Below are 20,480 nucleotides of genomic sequence, written 5' to 3' on the forward strand. Positions count from 1 at the left end.
AGCCAATCACAGGTTCTTGTTGATTTTCCATTTTAATCAGATCACAGAAGATCATAAGCAGTTTGTGCCTTCTTGTTGCCACTGTCAGTGACCTGACATGCTGCTGCTGCAGTTGTGGTCAAATTTCCTACCTCCTTTACTGGGACAGGAAACACCACTGGCTCTGGGTATAGATGGGTGTAATGAGTATTATGTATACTAATCATGTCTCCCACACCCTGTTCAACTAGACCCAATTTTGAAGCATAAATTGCCCCAAAGTTTCAAGTGACAACTGAGAATGGCTACAAGAGACGGAAAAGGTGACATGTTACAATGTCACTGGATTAGTCATATAGAACCCCAGGTTAACCTTCTGGCAACTTGTTTGAGATCCCACCATGAAATTTGAATTCAATAAAAATTTGAAATGAAAAAAATCTGGTCTAATGGTGACATGGTACTAACGTTGTTGTTAAAGCCCATCTGGTTCACTGTTGTCCTTTAGGAAAGGAAATCCTTACCTGGACTGGCCAACACGTGACACTAAACATCACGAAAACTACACATCATCTTATGGTTCAAGGAACGAAGAGTTTAAATTACATGGTTGGTTTGGAGAAGTCAGGACCATTTCTGTTGTAGACAGAGAAGGTTCAGCGGAAATTTGATAAAACTGTTTAAAATTGTAACTGTAGTAGAGAAAGAACTGTTCTGACTGAGTGAAGGATCACAAAGGGAGAACAATGGAGTTGGAAAAGAATCATTTTCACACAGTAATTGTTCAGAATCAGAAATGGCTGCTTGTGTGTGTGGTGGAGGCAGGGTTAATTGAAGCATTTGAGAGGGAATTGAATTTATTATTTGAAAAGAAAAAGTAAGCAATATTCTGGGGAAATAACAGATGGTGTATTATTTATTCAGAGAGACAGCGCAGATCAGATGGCCTTTTTTCCTGTTCTACAACAATTTTGTGATTTTCTGACCTCCTATTCCAGGTCATTCTGTTTAACCTTAAATTTTAGAAAAGCTTATTTAAAACATAACTATTTTGTAAATTCTAGCAGTCATATCTCTGTATATCAGGTGGAACTGGAAAACCTTGGCAGTTCTACCTCTAGTATATAGACTGCAATGGTTAAAGAAGTCAGCTCACCTGCACCTGCTCAAGGGTAACTACGAACAAGCAATAAACACTGGCCAACCATCAACACCCATGCCTGACAAGTGAATTAAAAAAATGACTCAGTTGGTATTATTTTCACCTCTTCAGTTTGTGGAAGTTGTGTTGAACTCTGCTTGGGAACAAGCTCGTGCCATCTGGTTGTCAGGCATTCAGGGGGCTCATGTCAAGCCCTATGCAAAGAGAGGTGCAAGCCTGAATACAAAGGAGGACAGACAAGAATCAGCCTGAAGTGCCACCCAAGTCTCTCAGCCCAGGTGGGAAAGTATTGACAGGAAGCATAGGGAGGAAATTTATGGCTCTAATGAAAGCTTTTTCAAATTCTCAGTCCATAATTCTACATTCTGTAATGTAATTGTTGGGACAAGTGCGTTGAGCGGCAACTTACTTGTTGTCTCCCGTACAAAGAAGCTCACCGAATGGAGCTCCCATCAGCTTATTAAGAGCTTCTTTGCAGATCACATACCACAACAGTGAAGTCCTAGACCTTTGTCATAAAATCTAGACTGACATTGCAGTACTGTGCTGTACAGTATGAGGTGCCATCATTCAGATTAGATGTTAAAATGAGGTCCTATCTGCCCACGCAGGTGGACCTAAGAGATTCCATGGCACTAACTTGAAGAGAAGTCCGGGTCAATATTTGAACCACAACCAACATCTTTAAACAGATCATCTGGTGAGTATCTCATTGCTTGTTGTGCAAACTTGCTGCATTTCTACAATACAAATAAAACTACACTTTAGAAACGGAATCATTTCATTGCGTGCAAAGTGTTTCAGAATGTCCTAAGGCAATGAAATATTATCTAAATATAGGATTTTCTTTTTCACTTACATACTGTCCCTTTTAACACAATAAATGTGAGCTCCAAGGTTTGGTTTTTAGGTTGCTAATGAAAACATGGAAATGATGTACATCCATGACACCAATTTCCACAACCTTATTCCTCACACCAATAAACATCACCTTTGCCACATAGCAAAGGAAAATGTCAAATCTTTTGACCGGGCTAGATCTTCAGGAGAAGATCCGCTTATTTTGTTGCCAGTTTTGAACAGCATTAAAATGCTACAAATATTGCACTGTAAAATATCATCACTTTAATATGTTTATCTTAAATTTATTTCGTTGCCAGTTTAATGAACATATTACACTATTTATTTTTCAATAGTTTCATGCCTTTGAGAAATTTTAGATGAAGATGTTGTGTTTCTGTTCTAAGAGCCTGGAGTTTAATTACAGGACTAAAACATTTCCAATTAGTTATTAAGATGGCATTTTTGTCATCAAAACTGCTTCTAGGAAATGTTTGTTTTATTTTGTAACTACATGATACAATGACAAACTGCATCAGAACCCACTTTCTAATTTCTTGTTTGGGATGTTGTCCAAACAATAGTGATCCATAGCTCCTGTGCCTCAATGTTGATCCAATTAAAGTGATTTGGTTTACACCTTCTCATGATCATTGTTCTGCTCGGATAATGTCAATTTTGTGTCCCGTGTAAAATCTAACACTGAACTAACCTGGCTCAGAAGTTGTAATAATTGGGACAAAGGTATTTTATGTTGTAATTGTTAGCTTACCACAGGGGCAACCCCATGAATCTGAAACTCCACGTTAAACTATCTAATCTAAACAAGACACATCACACATATACAAATAAGGGTCCACACTTGTTCATTCAGTTGCATATTAGATTAGATTACCTACAGTGTGGAAACAGGCCCTTTGGCCCAACAAGTCCACACTGCCCCTTGAAACATCCCATCCAGACCTGTCCCCCTATAACCCACACACCCCTGAACACTACAGGCAATTTAGCATGGCCAATCCACCTAGCCTGCTCATCTTTGGACTGTGGGAAGAAACCGGAGCACCTGGAGGAAACCCACGCAGACACAGGGAGAATGTGCAAGCTCCACACAGACGGTTGCCTGAGGCTGGAATTGAACCTGGGTCCCTGGTGCTGTGAGGCTGCAGTGCTAACCACTGAGCTACCATGCTGCCCCTAAACCTAAGACCTTTACCAAAAGATATGAGGTAGTCTTCCTGCTATCCTGGCCAATTTTCTTTTCTCAGCCAAAATAGATTAACCATTCATTAGTTTCAAAGCTGCCTTGGTCTTATTGCTGAGCACAAATAAGCTGCTGTGTTCCCTCACATAAACATAGTGACTTACAGTCATTTCAGGGGAATCACTTTGAAACATTTGAGACAATTGATAAGATACCATATAAATCTAAATTCTTTTTCCAACTGAAGTTAGATTTGGCATGAAATTTAAACAGGTGATGCATGTTTTTAGAGTCCTACACATGACATTCACAGGCCACTCTCACACGCCATGTTGGTGTACGTATTAGTATGCATGGACAACAGGGACCAAAAGTAGGGAACTTGGGCAATTTTAGATTTTTTTTTCAAAATGAAACAGATTGAGGCCACCACTGCCTTTTGAATCTCAACACTGCAGTCAGCACCATCTATTACATTCGCTGAGCTGAAAGTTTTACAGTTGGTTGCTGGGTGATTTTTTTTTTCTGGTTACGTTTCAATGCTGCCACTGTTTAGTGCTCTTCTGTGTTTCTCTTCTACACTGGTAGCAAAATTCTGCAGAAAATCCTGTGGCAGGTGCTTAAAGAGTTAATAATAGCTTCAAAGCTCTTGCACAAATCAGTTGTTTTCAAACATAACTACACCAGTAGGCATTCATCTTAGTATACAACATAACTTTGAGACTAAACAGAGGATATGCAGAGCAGGACAAACTGATAGTACAAGGGCACCCAGTAGTAGCTGTATCCTACCCAGGATATTCAGGGAGAAGTTCTCCAACTTGAATCTCATTAAAGGAAAATGTGTATGATGTTTATCCTTCCGTAAGTACATTCTTACTGAAATCTGACACCAATGCAGCCACATATGCAATCCGGAAACAGGACAAGGGCTACATTGCCAATGGCTGTGGAGGTGACTGTGGTGAAGAACTTTGATTCTTTTGGCTCCTTTAAGCTCCTTGGTCACTACATAAGAAGACTGACACTCTGTTATCATTAAAAGACTATATTTCATTCTCACTTGTCAGAGAGAAGTTAAAGGATTGAGCACACGGCTTTGCTAAGATTGCAGTCTTCCACATGGCAGAGGCTTCTGTTGACTGCATGCACATTGCTTTGTGGTCACTGTGTATCTGCTCTGACCTACACTGCAACTGAAAAGAATTCCACTTCCTCAGTACCCAGCTGGTGTGTAACCAAAAGCAGAGAGGCACTTTGTTAATGTCTAGAATCCTGGCAGCAATCATGATGTCTTCATTTTGCAGCAGCTTGCTCTACCAGTTCCAGTCACCACAGAAAATTAAACGGTGATTTCAGAGCGACAAGGATGCTTCAGACATGCAATCCAATCATGTGCAGTTTTGCATAGAGTTAATATACAGGAAGGGATAAAGGTAATGGTCATACTTGTACCGTTTGTAGCTGGTAATCAGAAGAGAATCGGAGATGTCAGGGTGGGGTAGATAAGGAAAGGAGTATTAATTATGAGGATGCTGACTCTTTATTTGTTTTAGTCTCACCACTGCCAAGACCTCACCCCGATGATGACCAGTATTACCTCTTCAATGGGGTCAGGATAATCAGGTGCATTTTCTTCTCTCCAGTTAGGTCATGCAACCTTTGTATGTCACCTTGCTCTGCAAGGGAGAGAAATGTATGTTGTGCAGTTTGATGTGTCTGTGATTGGTGAATACCTCCTTGTGTGGAAACTGTCAGATATTTGTGATTGGAAGCAGTGCTTCGCATGAGAGAGTGGGATGCAGTATAATATTGTTAGGTATTAATCCTAGTTCGTAAAGATTTAGGTGATTGAGATTTGGGGTTTCAACAGATTGAGCAGTGTTAAAAATGAATGGTGGGATGACATTCACTCATTGTAACCATACGTATAAGGCTACTGAACTTTATGCAGCATTACGTCCGCATGCTTATAACTTGGACCTTGGCATTTACCTCCACAGCTATCTTCTTCTGTTTATGTAACTGCAAGGGTTCCTGGCCCTCTCTAGTTACATTCATCTTCCTACGATCCACCTCCACAATATCAGTACAATGTCAATAACCTTGGCTACCATGTTATTCCATGTTAGGTCAGTGATATATATGTCACATCTAGAATGCACCTCCCGTTGAAGAGTTCTAGTTGCTCATTTTGAATCCCCCCCACCAGCCAGATAATTTAACCAAACAACAATGTGTAGTTACTGCTGGCTGAGTGCTGAAATTATTTAAAACAGCAGGCAGGACAAGCCACAATCCATGCTTCTGTTTTCAGTGCTTAGTGAATTTAGTCTCCATTTCATTTTGTGCATTTTTTTCTCCAATGCTATGCGTTTCACTGAACAATTACTCTTTTTAAAGAAGGCATTTCCTTTTCATCTGGTTTAACATAGTTTTGCCAACAGAATCCTCAGCAATGGTGTATTTTTAACGTTTGTGATCCAGAAGTCGCTGAATAATTACTGGCAGAAGCTCAAAACCCATGAGTCACAGCAAACGTTACTGTTTACTTGTGTAAATGCTTATGCTTGTTTTTATATATTTTTACTTATTTTTACACAAGTGTGAGCATGGTAAGCATTGGATAGCTGTGGTAAATGAGCAAATTCTTGTCTGAACTGAGCAGTCTTCTGAAACTGGCTTGAGGGAATAGTTTAGAAGTAAACTGCTTCATTAAATCATCAGCATAATTTTTCCATGATTGCATTCTATCTGTAGAATATTAACTTGCCTGTTTTTTGTTTGAAATACTTATTGGATCCTTTCTTGCTTACTTTTCCAGCACTGTTTCAATCCCTAGCATTAATCTTTCGACCAGCAAGTTTTTTATTGTGGCAAATAACTTGGTTTGAAAATGAAATCTAGTTTGTTATGATCCCAGATGATAGTGCTACCAGCCAAGTCCAAATGAAATCCGCTTTGGAGGATCATATGGCTTTTATTTTGTTTAGTTATTTAATATAATGGTGAGTCACTGAACACTTTCACATGGGGCCTCTGATATTTTTTTTTTGACAGCAGAATGGAAGTTTATGATACAAAGAGGAAAATACATAAACTAAGCCATCTAATATAGGGATCCTATTAAATATAGAAGACAACAACACAAAATTTCACTCGTGCAGGTTCACCTGCACATCTGCCAATGTGGTATACTGCATCCACTGTACCCGGTGTGGCTCCCTCTACTTTGGGGAAACCAAGCGGAGGCTTGGAGACCGCTTTGCAGAACACCTCTGCTCAGTTCGCAACAAACAACTGCACCTCCCAGTCACAAACCATTTCCACTCCCCCTCCCATTCTCTAGATGACATGTCCATCATGGGCCTCCTGCAGTGCCACAATGATGCCACCCGAAGGTTGCAGGAACAGCAACTCATATCCCGCCTGGGAACCCTGCAGCCTAATGGTATCAATGTGGACTTCACCAGTTTCAAAATCTCCCCTTCCCCTACTGCATCCCTAAACCAGCCCAGTTCGTCCCCTCCCCCCACTGCACCACACAACCAGCCCAGCTCTTCCCCCCCCCCCACCCACTGCATCCCAAAACCAGTCCAACCTGTCTCTGCCCCCCTAACCGGTTCTTCCTCTCACCCATCCCTTCCTCCCACCCCAAGCCGCACCCCCAGCTACCTACTAACCTCATCCCACCTCCTTGACCTGTCCGTCTTCCCTGGACTGACCTATCCCCTCCCTACCTCCCCACCTATACTCTCTCCACCTATCTTCTTTACTCTCCATCTTCGGTCCGCCTCCCCCTCTCTCCATATTTATTCCAGTTCCCTCTCCCCATCCCCCTCTCTGATGAAGGGTCTAGGCCCGAAACGTCAGCTTTTGTGCTCCTGAGATGCTGCTTGGCCTGCTGTGTTCATCCAGCCTTACATTTTATTACCTTGGAATTCTCCAGCATCTGCAGTTCCCATTATCTCTGATACAAAATTTCACTCCATTTCTCAGTAATACTTGTTATAGAGATCCAAATCCAGAGCGATTATAACTTTGTCCAAAATCTTTCATTTTTTGCTTGACTGACTCCTTTCAGTTTCTTTGTCATGGATTGCAAAGAAAATTCATTTGATTCTAAATTTTCTAAACTGAAAACACCTCATGGTCTTAAACAAAAATCAAAAGAACTGCTGATGCTGGAAATACGGAACAAAAACAGAAATCACTGGAAAAACTCAATAGGTCTGGCAGCATCTGTGGAGAGAAATCAGAGTTAATGTTTTGCGTCCAGTAACTGTTCCTCAGAACAGTTCTGAGGAAGGCTGTCTGTACCCAAAACATTCACGCTGATTTCTTTCCACAGATGCTGCCAGACCTACTGAGTTTTTCCAGTGATTTCTGTTTTTATTTATGATCTTAAGCATTTTCTGTTTATAGACACAAGAATATAAACATATTTCCATTTACATAATGGGGGCATGACATTCATGAAAGACAAGAAGCTAGGAAAAGGTGGAGAGTTAACTCTGTTAATTAAGGATGGTATTGGTTCAACAGCGAAAAATGACAAATTATTTGTAGAAGCTGTGTACAGGCCTTAACACTTACCCAGTAGGATAGAACACAGGAAGAAATAATGGGAGCTTGTCATCTTGCTCATAAAAGGCAGTGGCAGAGTGGGAATGTCGTTGGGCTGGTGACTCAGAACCCTAGGATAATGTTCTGATGACATGTTTGGATTCTAAAATGTCAGATTGTTTTATGTATCAGAGGCCACTGCTAGGGCAAGTCTTGGGAGAGTCATTAGAGGGACTGAGAGGGAGTGTGATGTGGTCATCAATGGTCACAACAACCCCAGCTTTCAGAGGGGTCAGCATAGCATGCTACTTGGTACGAGTAAGCTGTAAGTTATAGTGTAGGTGATGAGGAAGGGTAATAGATAAGATTCTAAGATAGGATGAAGCTAAGGTTGGGTAACCTATGACACTTGATTTTTAACTAGCATTACATTTTCGAATGTGCATTTGTATTTCCACTGGGCCGTCATGTTACCTACATGGCCTGAGAAATACTTGTTTGTGTTTTCCTCCCAATATGTGCATGGTGAAGGTCAAATCCTGGCAGTCCAGGCTCGTCCAGGTACACAGCTGGTTTTTAAAATGGCACTGATGCCAAGAATCCCAGGAAGTTCCAATAATTATATGTACTTCTGCCTGCGGAGCATGAATATAGATGTTGAGGTTGGTTGGCTCACCGAGCTGGTTTGTTGTTTTGCAGACGTTCATTACCATGCTGGGTAACATCCTCAGTGTAGCCTCCAATGAGGCGTCGGTGTGTTTTCCTGCCTGGTTTTTAAACTCGAGCGTTTGTTGAGATGGATTGCCTCATTTCCAGTTTTCCTTCATAGTGGAATGTATATGGGGTCGAGTTCAATGCGTTTATTAAAAGCATGCTTCGTAGAGTGCCATTCTTCCAGGAATTCTCATGCTTGTCTCTGCCTCGCTTCTCCCAGGAGCTTGATGTTGTCCCAGTCGAAGTCGTGGCTCTCCTTGTCCATGTAGATTGAGATGAGTGAGTATTGGTTGTGTCTTTTTGTGTCCAGTCGGTGTTCACGTACCCTTGTTGTTAGTTTCCTTCCTGTTTGTCCGATGTAGTGTTTCAGTCTCTGCAGGAGATTTTGTAGATGACATTGGCCCTGTCCATGGCAAGGAGTGGGTCTTTAGTTTGGGTGAGCAGTTGTCTTGGGTTGATGTGGGCTTGTGTGCCACTCCGATGCCCAGTGGTCATAGGAATCTTGTGGTGAGTTCCGACATTTATTCCTAATGTAGGCTAGTGTGATGAGTCTCGGGGCGTGTGGAGTCTTTCTGATGCTGTTTGTGTAGACATCTTCTGACCCAGTTCTTTGAACACTTGGAAGAGGTATTCTTCTTCTTCTTGGCACATTTCTGTGTTGCTGCAGTGTGTTGTTGCCCTTGTAAATAGTGTTTGCACGCAGCTTTGTTTGTGCCTGCTGGGATGGTTACTGTTAAAGTTCAGTACCTGGCCTGTGTGTGCGGCTTTTTGGTGTACTTTAATTTGCAGCTTCCCGTTTATCTTGTGCACTACCATGATGTCCAGGGATGGGAGCTGTTTGTTCTTCTCCTCCTCTCTGGTGAATTTTATTCCAGTGATGGTGTTGTTTATAAGTTTGTGTGTCTGTTCTAATTTGGTCCATTCAATGATGACAAGGTGTCGCCTATATAGCATATCCAGAGTTTAGGTTGGATTTGGGGAAGGGCGGTCCTTTCTGGTCTTTGCATCACTGCATCTGCTATGAGTCCAGAGATAGGTGATCCCATGGGCGTCCCATTGATTTGCTCGTATGTTTGGCCAGATCTACTCCAAAACCTTAGCATAAATAAAGGGTGAATGGTGCACCATAGAGGTGTAGTACATAGTTGATAAGGTGAGTTTTAGCAAATACCCTGCAAATACACAGAGAAACCCTCCATGAAACTTGACCATCTTCACACTTTACTGTTTCCTGGTAAAATTGAACTCTATGGTAATGTCTCCATTTTCACCCATTGGTAATTATTCTGAAACAATGGGCAAGAAATGGATTCAATTGTCGTGTCATTTTTGGATCCTTCTCTCTTGATTTAGTGTTCTGAAGAATGGCAATCACTTAAGGCAAAACTTGTAAGCACAGAAAACTAACATTTCCACAAGTTTCTAACTTACTTCCCAGGTAGTAATGATAAAAATTATGGCATATCAAGCCTCTACCAATTAAAATTCATATTATTCAAACTTTACCAGCTGTTTTCCACAGATAACTGTTCCATAGTCCCAATAGGACTGTAACAAGCATGGCTATAAATTATTAGATCATCTATGCCTACACTTGTTTGCATAATTTTTACCCTCATTATAACCTGAATTTTTCCCAAGCCCATTTGAAGAAGTCAATCAGCTTCGTATTAATTGCTTAAATATGGCTTTCTTACAGACTGGCCAGAATTACAGTTTTTCTAATCCGCAAGCTTAGTTTTAGTCTGCCAAGTTTCTGTAGCTATTTTCCCTGATCTATCTTTATGTTAAGTCATGTTGCAAATGCTTTTAAGAATATCGTGCACAGCCTAGAACCATGGGAACAAGTTTAACTTTGAATGATGGGGTTATTTTCCAAAGTGAAATTGAAAATGGGGAGAAACATAATAGCATCTGCCAGCTTGCTATCACCAATATTGCATCATTCCACTGCGTCGAGATTATTCCCAGGATTTAGATTTTTGTCATTTGGGTGACTTTTCTATTTTGAAAGTATTGATTAAGTGATTTTTAAACTCAGATTTGAGATTCTGAACTTGTTTAAGTTCAGCAAGTGAGGTGTATCCTAATGTAGCTGACTTCACTAAAGACAGGAAATTGAGCTGGAGCTATTGTTAGCCAAGTTACTTATTAGGGTCGGTGGGGTGACAGAGTGAGTGATTGTGAAGTATACAAATTCAGGGGTGCGGCAGCACAGATTATTTTTGTTATCCTGCATGCTGTACATATAATCTGAACCCTTTTACCAAGTCTCTTTTCTAATGCCTTTGGTAGTGACCACAATCTACTTTGCACACACTCCCATTAATCCATACAGTACATACAATTATGATTTGAAATAGAGCCAGCTCAATCCTTGGCTTTAAAGCAAAGGCACTCAAAACTGACACCTCTTCATTTGATTTTCCCAGATTTTGTGGAGTACTTTAGTATTAGTTATTGAGTCATACAGCACGGAAACAGACCCTTTGGCCCAACAAGGCCATGCTGACCATAATCACAAACTCAACTAGTTCCACCTGCCTGTGCCTAGCCTATTGTCTCTCCAAGCATTTCTTATTCATGTACTTATCTAAATGTCTTATGAACATTGTAACCATACCCACATCCACCACTTCCTCTGGAAGCTTATTCCACATATGAGCGATACTGCGTAAAAAAATTGCCCGTCATGTCTTTTTTAAATCTTTCTCCTCTCACCTTAAAAATTTGCCAAGTGTCTTGAAATTCCCCATCCTAAGGAAAAGACACCCACCGTTCACAATATCTGTACCCCTCATTATTTTATAAGCCCCTGTAAGGTTACCTTTCAATCATTGTTTTTTATTTGCTTTGGTTTAAAATCAGTTTATGTGGATCTTTCTTACCTGAACCTTGAGCTGTGTCCTCTCTTTACAAGCAGGCCATTGATGTATCCTTATAAGGACCTTTTGTTCTGTAGATCCTTTCCCTACCAGCTCAACAAACAGCTTTTATTGATATTAAGATTTGTATTGTTCACACTGTTTCAAATTTTTTTTATTGAACGTGTTGTTTTAAAATTGCCTTCCTCATTTCTCTACAACTTGCTAGCCAATTTAAAGCAAAATCTGTCTGATAGGTGTTTGGAATTTTAATGGAAGTAAAGACCTCGCCCCCCCCCCCCATTGGAAAGTTGGATGGGATGCAGTGAGATCCAATCCCTGTTAGCCTGGCAAACCACAGCCAGATATTTCTGGTGTCAAGAGTTCAGTCCCATCTTCAAGAACAGTCAGTAAATCAGCACCACACTAGCTCACAGTGTACTGCTTCCTCACCACACCAGGGGACCCCAGTTTGAATCCAGCCTTGAGCGATTGTCTGTGTAGAGTTTGTATGTTCTGCCCATGTCTACATGGGTTTCCTCCGGGTGCTCTGGTTTCCTCCCACAGCCGAGAAATGTGCAGGTTAGGTGGATCACTCATGTTAAATGCAGAGTGACAGGGATAGAGTGGGGCTAGGTCTGGGAGCAATGCTCTTTGGCGGGTCGGTGTAGACTAGTTGGGCCAAATGGCCTCTTTCTACACTGTAGGGATTCTGTGATTTTTTTAAGTCAAATGGCCTTCAGCTGTCCAATCCCAGGAGCATCAGAGTGGTGTGCTCTACTAGAACTGCAGTAAGTCAAGCAGTGGGGAAGGGATCGGTAAATTGGAGGCCTTGGGTGGGTATGTGTGTGTAGGTCACTAGGGGTAACACTCCTCATTCAGAAGAATAGAGAATGAGAGTTAATAAGATGTGACTGTCACAGGCTATACCAGTGTTGGTTGACCATTCATAATTGCACTGGGAAAGGTGCTGCTGAGCACCCCTTTTGAACTCCTGCAGTTCATCTGATGCAAGTACATCTACTGTGCTGTTAGGAAGGGCGTTCCAGTGACAGTGATGGAAAAGCAAGTTAGTTCCAACTCAGAATGATGTTTGGCTTGGTGGAGACTTACATGTGTATTTTTTCCATGACCTTCCATTGTTCTTGCCCTTCTAGATAGTAAAAGTCACTGGTTTGTAAAATGTTAAAGAAAGCTTGGCTAATCACTACAATGCATCTTGTATATGGTACACACTGTTACCTCTATGTTTCACCTTACAGTTCATGATGTCACTCTATCATTGGTCAGAGGTAAACCTCTGGATCTGTGCCTCTGGAACATCCAGAATGTTGCAGGCTGATCTCAAGTAATGAGGCATAGGAGGTCACTTCTGTGTTGCAATTTGTTTCCAGGGCTTCTGGTTAGCTGCATTGCATGGATATCAGATGTGGGCACATCAGTGTTTCTGTGATTTTTCTTTAATCTGCACAGAATTGAAGAAAAAAGCGACAGGTGTAAAGAGAATGGATAAAGAAGCAGGACTAGTTGACGTGCTTTTGCAGAGAGTTCACTTAGATGTGATGGACTATATCATCTCCTGTGTTTCTAATGAGCAGGTTTCACATATCAGTTCCTAGCATATTTGTTATTAATTTGTTTGCATTGTCACCTCAAAACATACTTTCCCCTGCAGTAGTAATCCATCTAGACCAAGCTGAAACGCAATGCAGCAAACCAGGAAAACTTGTTAAGGATATACTCTTTTCTCTAGCCACATGGCTTCCAAAAGCAGAAATAATTCTTTTCCTTTTTAGATACCAGTAGAAACTCTTGCTTTCTGTTTTCGTCTTTCTAGCTAGCTTCCTCTCATACTCTTAGTTTATTTGTCATGATTAATCTTTCAGTCAATCTCTGCTATTCTCTACATTCTGACCTGCTATTTATCTTTGCTCAGTTGTATACTTTTCCTCAAATTTGATGTTTTCCACAACCTGTGGACCACAGAAATTTTCTTTCCAGTAGAAGTTTACTTATTCTGAATATTCTGAAATATCCAGTTAAATAGGGTAAACTGCAAGGAGAACCACCACTTCCATCTTCAGGAAATGAGTAAGAGGAACAGGAACTTGAGATTCTGGCCCTAATCTCAGATGGAGGAGACCAAGGACACACTTTTTACTGTTTCTCTCTACTGATATACCTCGTAGCCTAATAACCCAGTTCACTTCAACCAGCTCAGCTTTTACATACGTGTAGTTGCCATTTGCAACACAATCACCTGCCCTGCCATCTCTGATATGTATCCATTAATAATTGTTAATTGATTAATTTAAAATCAGTAAAGCATATTTTCAAATTTTAGCACTGCCAGTTAACTTTAACACACTGAAGAAATACAATAGTAATTGAATTTAGTTATTGATTTGCCTGCTCCTTTTGCTACACAAATTTGCATCAACAAATATTTTTCACTTCTGATTTTATGATGGAGAGAAGGTCATGGTGAAGCAGCTAAAGATGATTGAGCCTAGGACACTACCTTAAGGAATTTCTGTGGTAAAGTCTTGGGCGTGAGTTGATTTGCTTACAAAAACCATAAACTTCCAAACAGTGGAGAGTTTCCCCTCTCTTTTTCATTGACACCAATTTTGCTCATGCTTCTTGATGTCACATTCAGTCAGATGTAACCTTAATGTCAAAGCCAGTCATTATCACTTCTCACTTAAGGACCCAACTGGCCTAAGGATGGATGGTTGTCTGACATTTACCCTGCCACTGATAAAACACCAACAGATGTGGGTAGGGAACAGTATGTGTCTGTAGTCAAGAAACATACTGTACGTTAATTTGCAGGAATGACCGCTGTTGTTCCATAGCTTAATTACTTACTTTACCCAGGTTGGATCTTCTTGGATTAGCCAATTTACTAGACAGTACTCATTTATTTTGACATTTTTCAGTCGCTTAGACTATTTCAATCCAGAAAGCTGCTTGCAATCAATTTATCCCAACTTTTTTTCTTCAAAAGTGTAAGATACAGAACCATATTTGTTCTGTTTTGAATACATTGAATACTATCAAGCATTCCAGAAGTACAAATGGAATGCCCATTCTTGCAGCAGTGTGGATCTCACTACAGCAGGTGGACTACAGCAATTAAAGAAGGCAGCTCACCACCACCAAAGTGCCAAGTAGAGAAAATAATAAATTCAGCGCTTCCTTAAAGAAGCTACCCTCGCCCCTCCGAACAGAATCCCCTTTCCCTCCCCCATTTCTGAGGAAGGGTCCCAACCCAAAAGGCCAAGCTTTCCTGCTCCTCTGATGCTGCTTGGCCCACTGTGTTCATCCAGCTTCACACCGTGATATCACAGAAAATAATAATTTGAGTTACAAAGTGATCAACTCATGAAAACGTGTGAACATTTGAAAAGCAAAGTATGTCAACAGTGCACATAGGGAGTGTACCCCATGTATATCACCAAAAAGCACAATGTGGCTGAGGCAGAGGTGGAGCTAACGATAGGCCTTTGGGAAATCCTTCAATAACAGTCTAAGACTGGGAAGAGAAGTCATTGGTAGGTCAGTCAGTAAGACTGAAGCAAAACAAGGCCAGATTCACTGAATTGGATAATACAGAAAAAGTATTGGAAGATGAGGATGTAATTAATCTTTCAAGGCTTGCAGAATGCTTGGGATAAGTTATAGGGACAGTACAGTAGAGTCAAATAATATGTTATTTGTGAGACTTGTTCAGCCCATTTCAGAGGTGTGGGAGCATAGACACAATTAATTAGTGACAGTGAAGCTGGACTTTGTGGCAAAATGGCCTTGGAGTTGGGGATGACATATTCAGGGATTTTGGAGAGGAAGCAAGTATTAGTGATGCTTCTTTTTCTAGACATAATTTCACATCCTGGAATTGTAGTTGAATGCAGCACGTTTTTATCAAATCAGCAAAATAAATTGCCTAACCCACTTGTCTGCTTAACACTAAGAGGCTGAAAAATCCACCTTGGGATAGTTGCTTTAGAAGAGAAGTCATTAACGCCGTATGGTTAACAAAGTACCTCAGCAACTTTCTCAAGGAGATCAGGCAAATTCTGAATACCTACTTGAGATTGGAGCTGCCAGCCTTCCGGTCTGAGTCATGATGTATGGTAAGGGACTACTGAATTAAGCACACTGCAAACTTGAGCCTGTGGCCCTAAAGCAGTTCTTAAATAGTATTTTCTGAAAGTATTTAAATGGTTATTAGATTTGAGTTTTTTGTGTCATTATGCTGAAATGTGGGTAACATTTTGAAGCAAAAGCCTTTTCGTTTGCAGTACACTGACATGCAGAGATGCTGCTTTCCAAAGTAAATATTCATATGGAATGTTCGGTGCTGACCCAATAAAAGATTAACTGGCATTTTTCAGTTTTTGTTAATGACCATTAGAACTGTCAGAAAACCTAACTACACTTGAAGTGTTTTGGATAATAGCAATGCTGATCATAATACTGGCAATTTCCCTATTTTTGCAGGTCACCGCCAGAGGATTTAGCCCATTGTTGCAGTTTGCTTACACTGCTAAGCTATTACTCAGCAGAGATAACATCCAAGAGGTCATGCACTGTGCTGAAGTCCTACACATGCACAATCTGGAGGACTCTTGCTTCCGCTTCCTTGAGGCCCAGCTCTTTAATGAAAAAGATGGTTTTTTCCTTTACACCAAAATGGCAACGTTCCAAAAGTCCAATGTACAAGATGGGAATTCCGATGGTGAGGGAGAACACATGCAATCTGACACTCGTAAGATTACCTGTTCCAGGGACAGAATAAGTAAAGAGACACTTGGGTTTGAAGCATCTTCCAGACTATCTGAGAAAGAACCAGCTGTAATATCCATCCCTGTTACATCAAATGATGATATGGGACGCTGCCCAAAATACAGGAAATATCAGCTTGCTTGCACCAAGCATATCAGTAGCACACCACATACCAGTACCTCAGGTTTTCCAAGCACATATAAAGAAGACCAGCCAGTCTGTTCTCAACCTCAAGGATATAGCAAGGCACAGGTAAAAATTGAACCACATGCACCAGAAATTGCAGCAGAAAATACTGTTCAGTGCTTGTCTGAAAGTGAACCTGGTGCAATGGAACATGCAGTTGCAGATAAGGAAATCAACATTAAGCAGATGAGTCCAATGTGTGTTGATAGACCTAAAAGTAGAACACCTCCTTGTTCAAGGTTCATTAAAAAAGCTGATGTAGAATCTACTGCGAGACAAAATCCACTGCAACGACCTTTAGACACCAGAACATCTTGTTCCCTTGAAGAGGGAATGACTCAGGGTGACCTCAAAACAGAATACAGGCCTTATAGCGAGATCTATGGACTATCCTGCACACCTCAGAAAGACAACAATAGCTTTACTGTTGGATCCCAACTGACAGGACCATCTTGTGAAGTGATTTGCAAACAAGAACTGGAATCAGACAGAAAGAGTGTTATATTTTCCTCTGGTACCTTGGACAGGATGAACACTCCTGCTGCACATTCATATACTGGTAGGGGCTCACTAGAGGACGAACTTACTGAGCATGTGCCAAAAGGTTTGTGGAGCGGTACTAGCCAGTCACTTCCATGTTCACAGACTTGTGTTCCTACTAGACTTGCAATGGAGCCTTTATTGCCATTGAATTCATGTAGAATTCGACCTACCTGTAAAACCAGCTGCCCAGTGCCAATTAAAGTGTGTCCTCGGTCTCCTCCATCTGAGACTAGGACCAGAACCTCAAGTTCCTGTTCCTCTTACTCATTTCCTGAAGATGGAAGTGGTGGTTCTCCTTGCAGTTTACCCCAATTTGAATTGTCCACTTCACCCTGTTCACAAGGAACACGCTTCCTATCTGCAGAACAGCAAGAGTTAAACATGATCGGAGATGCAATGTTCAATCAGTGTAAACCACCATTAAAATGTGAGCAGTCATATGGCACCAATTCCAGTGATGAGTCTGGATCCTTTTCAGAAGGGGACAGTGAATCATGCTCAACTCGAGACAGAGGACGTGAGGTACAGTAGCAACATACTTAATAAAAATACATATAATTATAAATTCATCCTTACTGGAACTGTCAGTTTCAGCAGATTTAGTATTTGTGCTATTGTGCTAAGTGTCAGTGTGCCAATATTTAGAATCATGGGGGGATAATGGATATGCTTTTGAATCCTGCAGTTGTTTGCTCCTGAACTGAGCCATGCTGAACAGCACAGCTTTGAGTGTAAATTGTGACTTTTTCCAGGAAGGGAGCAAAGAAAGCCATAAGAATAGAAATTACCTCACAATGTTACTTAGAAATGTATAAACACATTCATATCATATTGTTATTTCCACTTCTTTAATGAAGACATTAACCCCTACAAAACAAAAAGGGTTAACATGACCTGTGGAGGTTGTTGCAAGATCATTAATGATTTCATGCCATTTTAAGCATATTGTGCATTTGCACAGAGTCATTGTTGACAGCCTTTTATTCTATAGAGGACAGTCATGACTGTGACTCTCATGGCTGGCAACAAGGTGCTAGGCCAGGTGGATAGGGATGATGAGAACAATAGGAAAAGAGGAAAAAGCAAATCCACATTGCCCAAGGAAAGTTAAAATTATAATTACCAGAAATTAATATGTCTGTATTTATATTAGGTGCACAATTATCATTTTGACAATATGATTGCATAGTTAATAAATGTAAAATTGGTGCACCTTTTCGGTTGTTTGATACTCCCAGACATTAAATAATACAGCAGGAATTCTGGATACTTTAAATAGTTTTTTTTTAAGAACTCAAATACGGTAGAATTAGTAGGTAATGATAGCAGCAATGTTTATATTCACTACGTACAATTATACCACATTCTATCATAGTTCTTTACATTGTCATTTTTACATGAAAAACACATGAACAACAACTTGTATTTATTTTCAAGGCTTTAAAATAGAAAATCCCAAAAGGGTCTATAGAGGTCTTATCAGAACTTGCTCAAGTTAAGGAAAGTACGTGATTAAATAGTTGGATTTGTCACAACAACATGCACTCACAAAATGACATTACTGAAATGTAATCAGGCTCAAATTAATACGATGCTGAAGAGGCAGAACCTGGCAGAACTAACTTTTTTTGTTTCTTCATGAGATGTGAGCATCACTGGCTAGGCCAGCATTTATTGCCTATCCCTAATTGGCTGGAGGGCAAGAAAGAGTCAACCACATTGTAATGGGTCTGGAGTGAGATATAGGTCAGACTAAGTAAGACTAAAGTTTACTCAAAGATATGATTATAACAAAGCACTTTAAAGTTATACTTTGCATGAATATTTCATCTTTTGTGGCCTTAGACTATCCCAAGGTATTTAACAGCCAATGAAATAGTTTTGAGGCACCTGACCCTGTCATTGCAAGTTTAGGAAACTGGGAATAAAGAGGCTTAGTGTAGTAACAGTGCAAGTTATTTTTGTGGCAACTAGAGGAGCCCTTGATTGGGTCACCAGTTGATTTCCCCTTCATAGGAGCATATTTAATCATCTAAATTAGCTCTCTGCTTGCTTCAGGCAGCAAGAGATGACATAATGGCAACAAAGGAATCAGAGTGCTAAATTCTTCCCTGCAACTTTTGGAATGTTGCTATCCAATTTCTGCCAGGCAAGCAATTGCATAGTCTCCCTGCACAGCTTCTAATTTCAGGCTTGTGATTCAGAATAGGCTTCAGTACTGATGTGAAACAAAGCTGTACAGAAAGAGGGAAAAAAAGGACATGGATGATTAGTCAGTTTGCATGTTTGTCATACACAGCCTATAGGTGAGCTAAAGAGTAACTTTGACAGATGTCAGAGAACAGATTGCTAGCCCATCCTCTCAGCTATTTTGTGCACAACTCCTTGTAAAGGGATTTTCATTTTCTTTTAATGACCTGCTTCATTTTAGCCAAGCATTTTCTGAATGAGAACATTTTTTGAAAGGGTGAATGTGAATAGAACCAACCACAGTTTTCTATTTTACATGCAGATCATAAAAATGCCAAAGGAAAATTAACATCCCTCGTCTGGCACAGTGTAATGTATACTGCAGATGACTAATGGATTGTGATCAGCTTTACATGCCTAAACCTTATTTAGTACTGGGCCAACTCACACAGACTGAAGAAAAACCTGAATTTCTAAAAAATGCTTGCGTGCATTTTTAACCCAGAAAGTCATTATTTCCGTTACACTATAAATAAACACAATGAATGTCAATAGGCCTAGAGAGGAGAATGAGGTATCAAAAATAGCAGCTAGCAATGTTGAGGACAATGCACTTTGAAAGAGGAAGGAAACTGTTAATGTATTGGGCAATGTCTGTGACGGGATCTGGTTTTTTGGCCTCCTTTATTTTACATAATTGCAATATTTCTTTATTTATAACTGAGTACAATGACCAGCTTTGATATTTAACTTACAACTGTAAATCCGTGATCACAGTATTCTGAACAGTATCACATTTCTAATTGTGTTGCCAGCCCTGCTTTAGCAGTGCAAAGCAGAGCTTTCATGATGGAAGTGAGATAATTCAATATGTCTTTTCAAAAAAACATTGAATTCTTTTGTGGTCGAGTCAATACTGTTTGCACCAGCTTGAACCTGGACTTGTTCAAATGCATTTACAGTGCAGGAAATTTGGAAAAAAAATACATTCCATTCTGTTTTGTATCCTGATGGTTCATCTATTTGATCATTGGTCAAGCTAAAACATCTCAAGAGTAGCTTTTGCTGATATAAAATTTACTGAAATTCAAGAACATTGTTAAAATGTAGATGCTTAATAACTGTTATGGAAGTTCTGTTTTTACCAGTGTAATTGCAATTTACCATTCGCTCAGATCTTTCTTTTCCATTCTACCTGTCTTTCCCAAGTGTTACATTGATAATCGGCTCATATATCCAATAAATATATATTGTAAATTTGTCAGTAAAATGTCAAATATGGTCTAAGGTTTCTAAATGTTAGTGGATCCTGTAGTTGGAAAGGCCAGCAGACCATTAAGCTTGTTCCTCCTGATCAGCCCATTGGGTTTATTCCACCATTTACTGAGATCATAGCTGATCTGATAATCCCCAACTCCACTCTCCTGCATTTTCCGACAAC

General features: G+C 40.3%; 1 protein-coding gene across 2 annotated transcripts in view; it reads left to right on the forward strand.

Annotated features, from left to right (window-relative positions):
- The window catches only part of bach2b (BTB and CNC homology 1, basic leucine zipper transcription factor 2b), a 276,692-nt gene that overhangs the window by 229,126 nt on the left and 27,086 nt on the right, over positions 1–20,480 (forward strand). For both annotated transcript variants that reach the window (XM_048531765.2, XM_048531764.2), the window contains exon 3: positions 15,836–17,371. In XM_048531765.2, the coding sequence (XP_048387722.1) occupies positions 15,836–17,371 (1,536 nt within the window). The remainder of the gene's footprint in view (positions 1–15,835; positions 17,372–20,480) is intronic.

This window comes from Stegostoma tigrinum, chromosome 4, assembly GCF_030684315.1.
Source record: "Stegostoma tigrinum isolate sSteTig4 chromosome 4, sSteTig4.hap1, whole genome shotgun sequence".
In the NCBI taxonomy this organism is placed as follows: domain Eukaryota; kingdom Metazoa; phylum Chordata; class Chondrichthyes; order Orectolobiformes; family Stegostomatidae; genus Stegostoma; species Stegostoma tigrinum.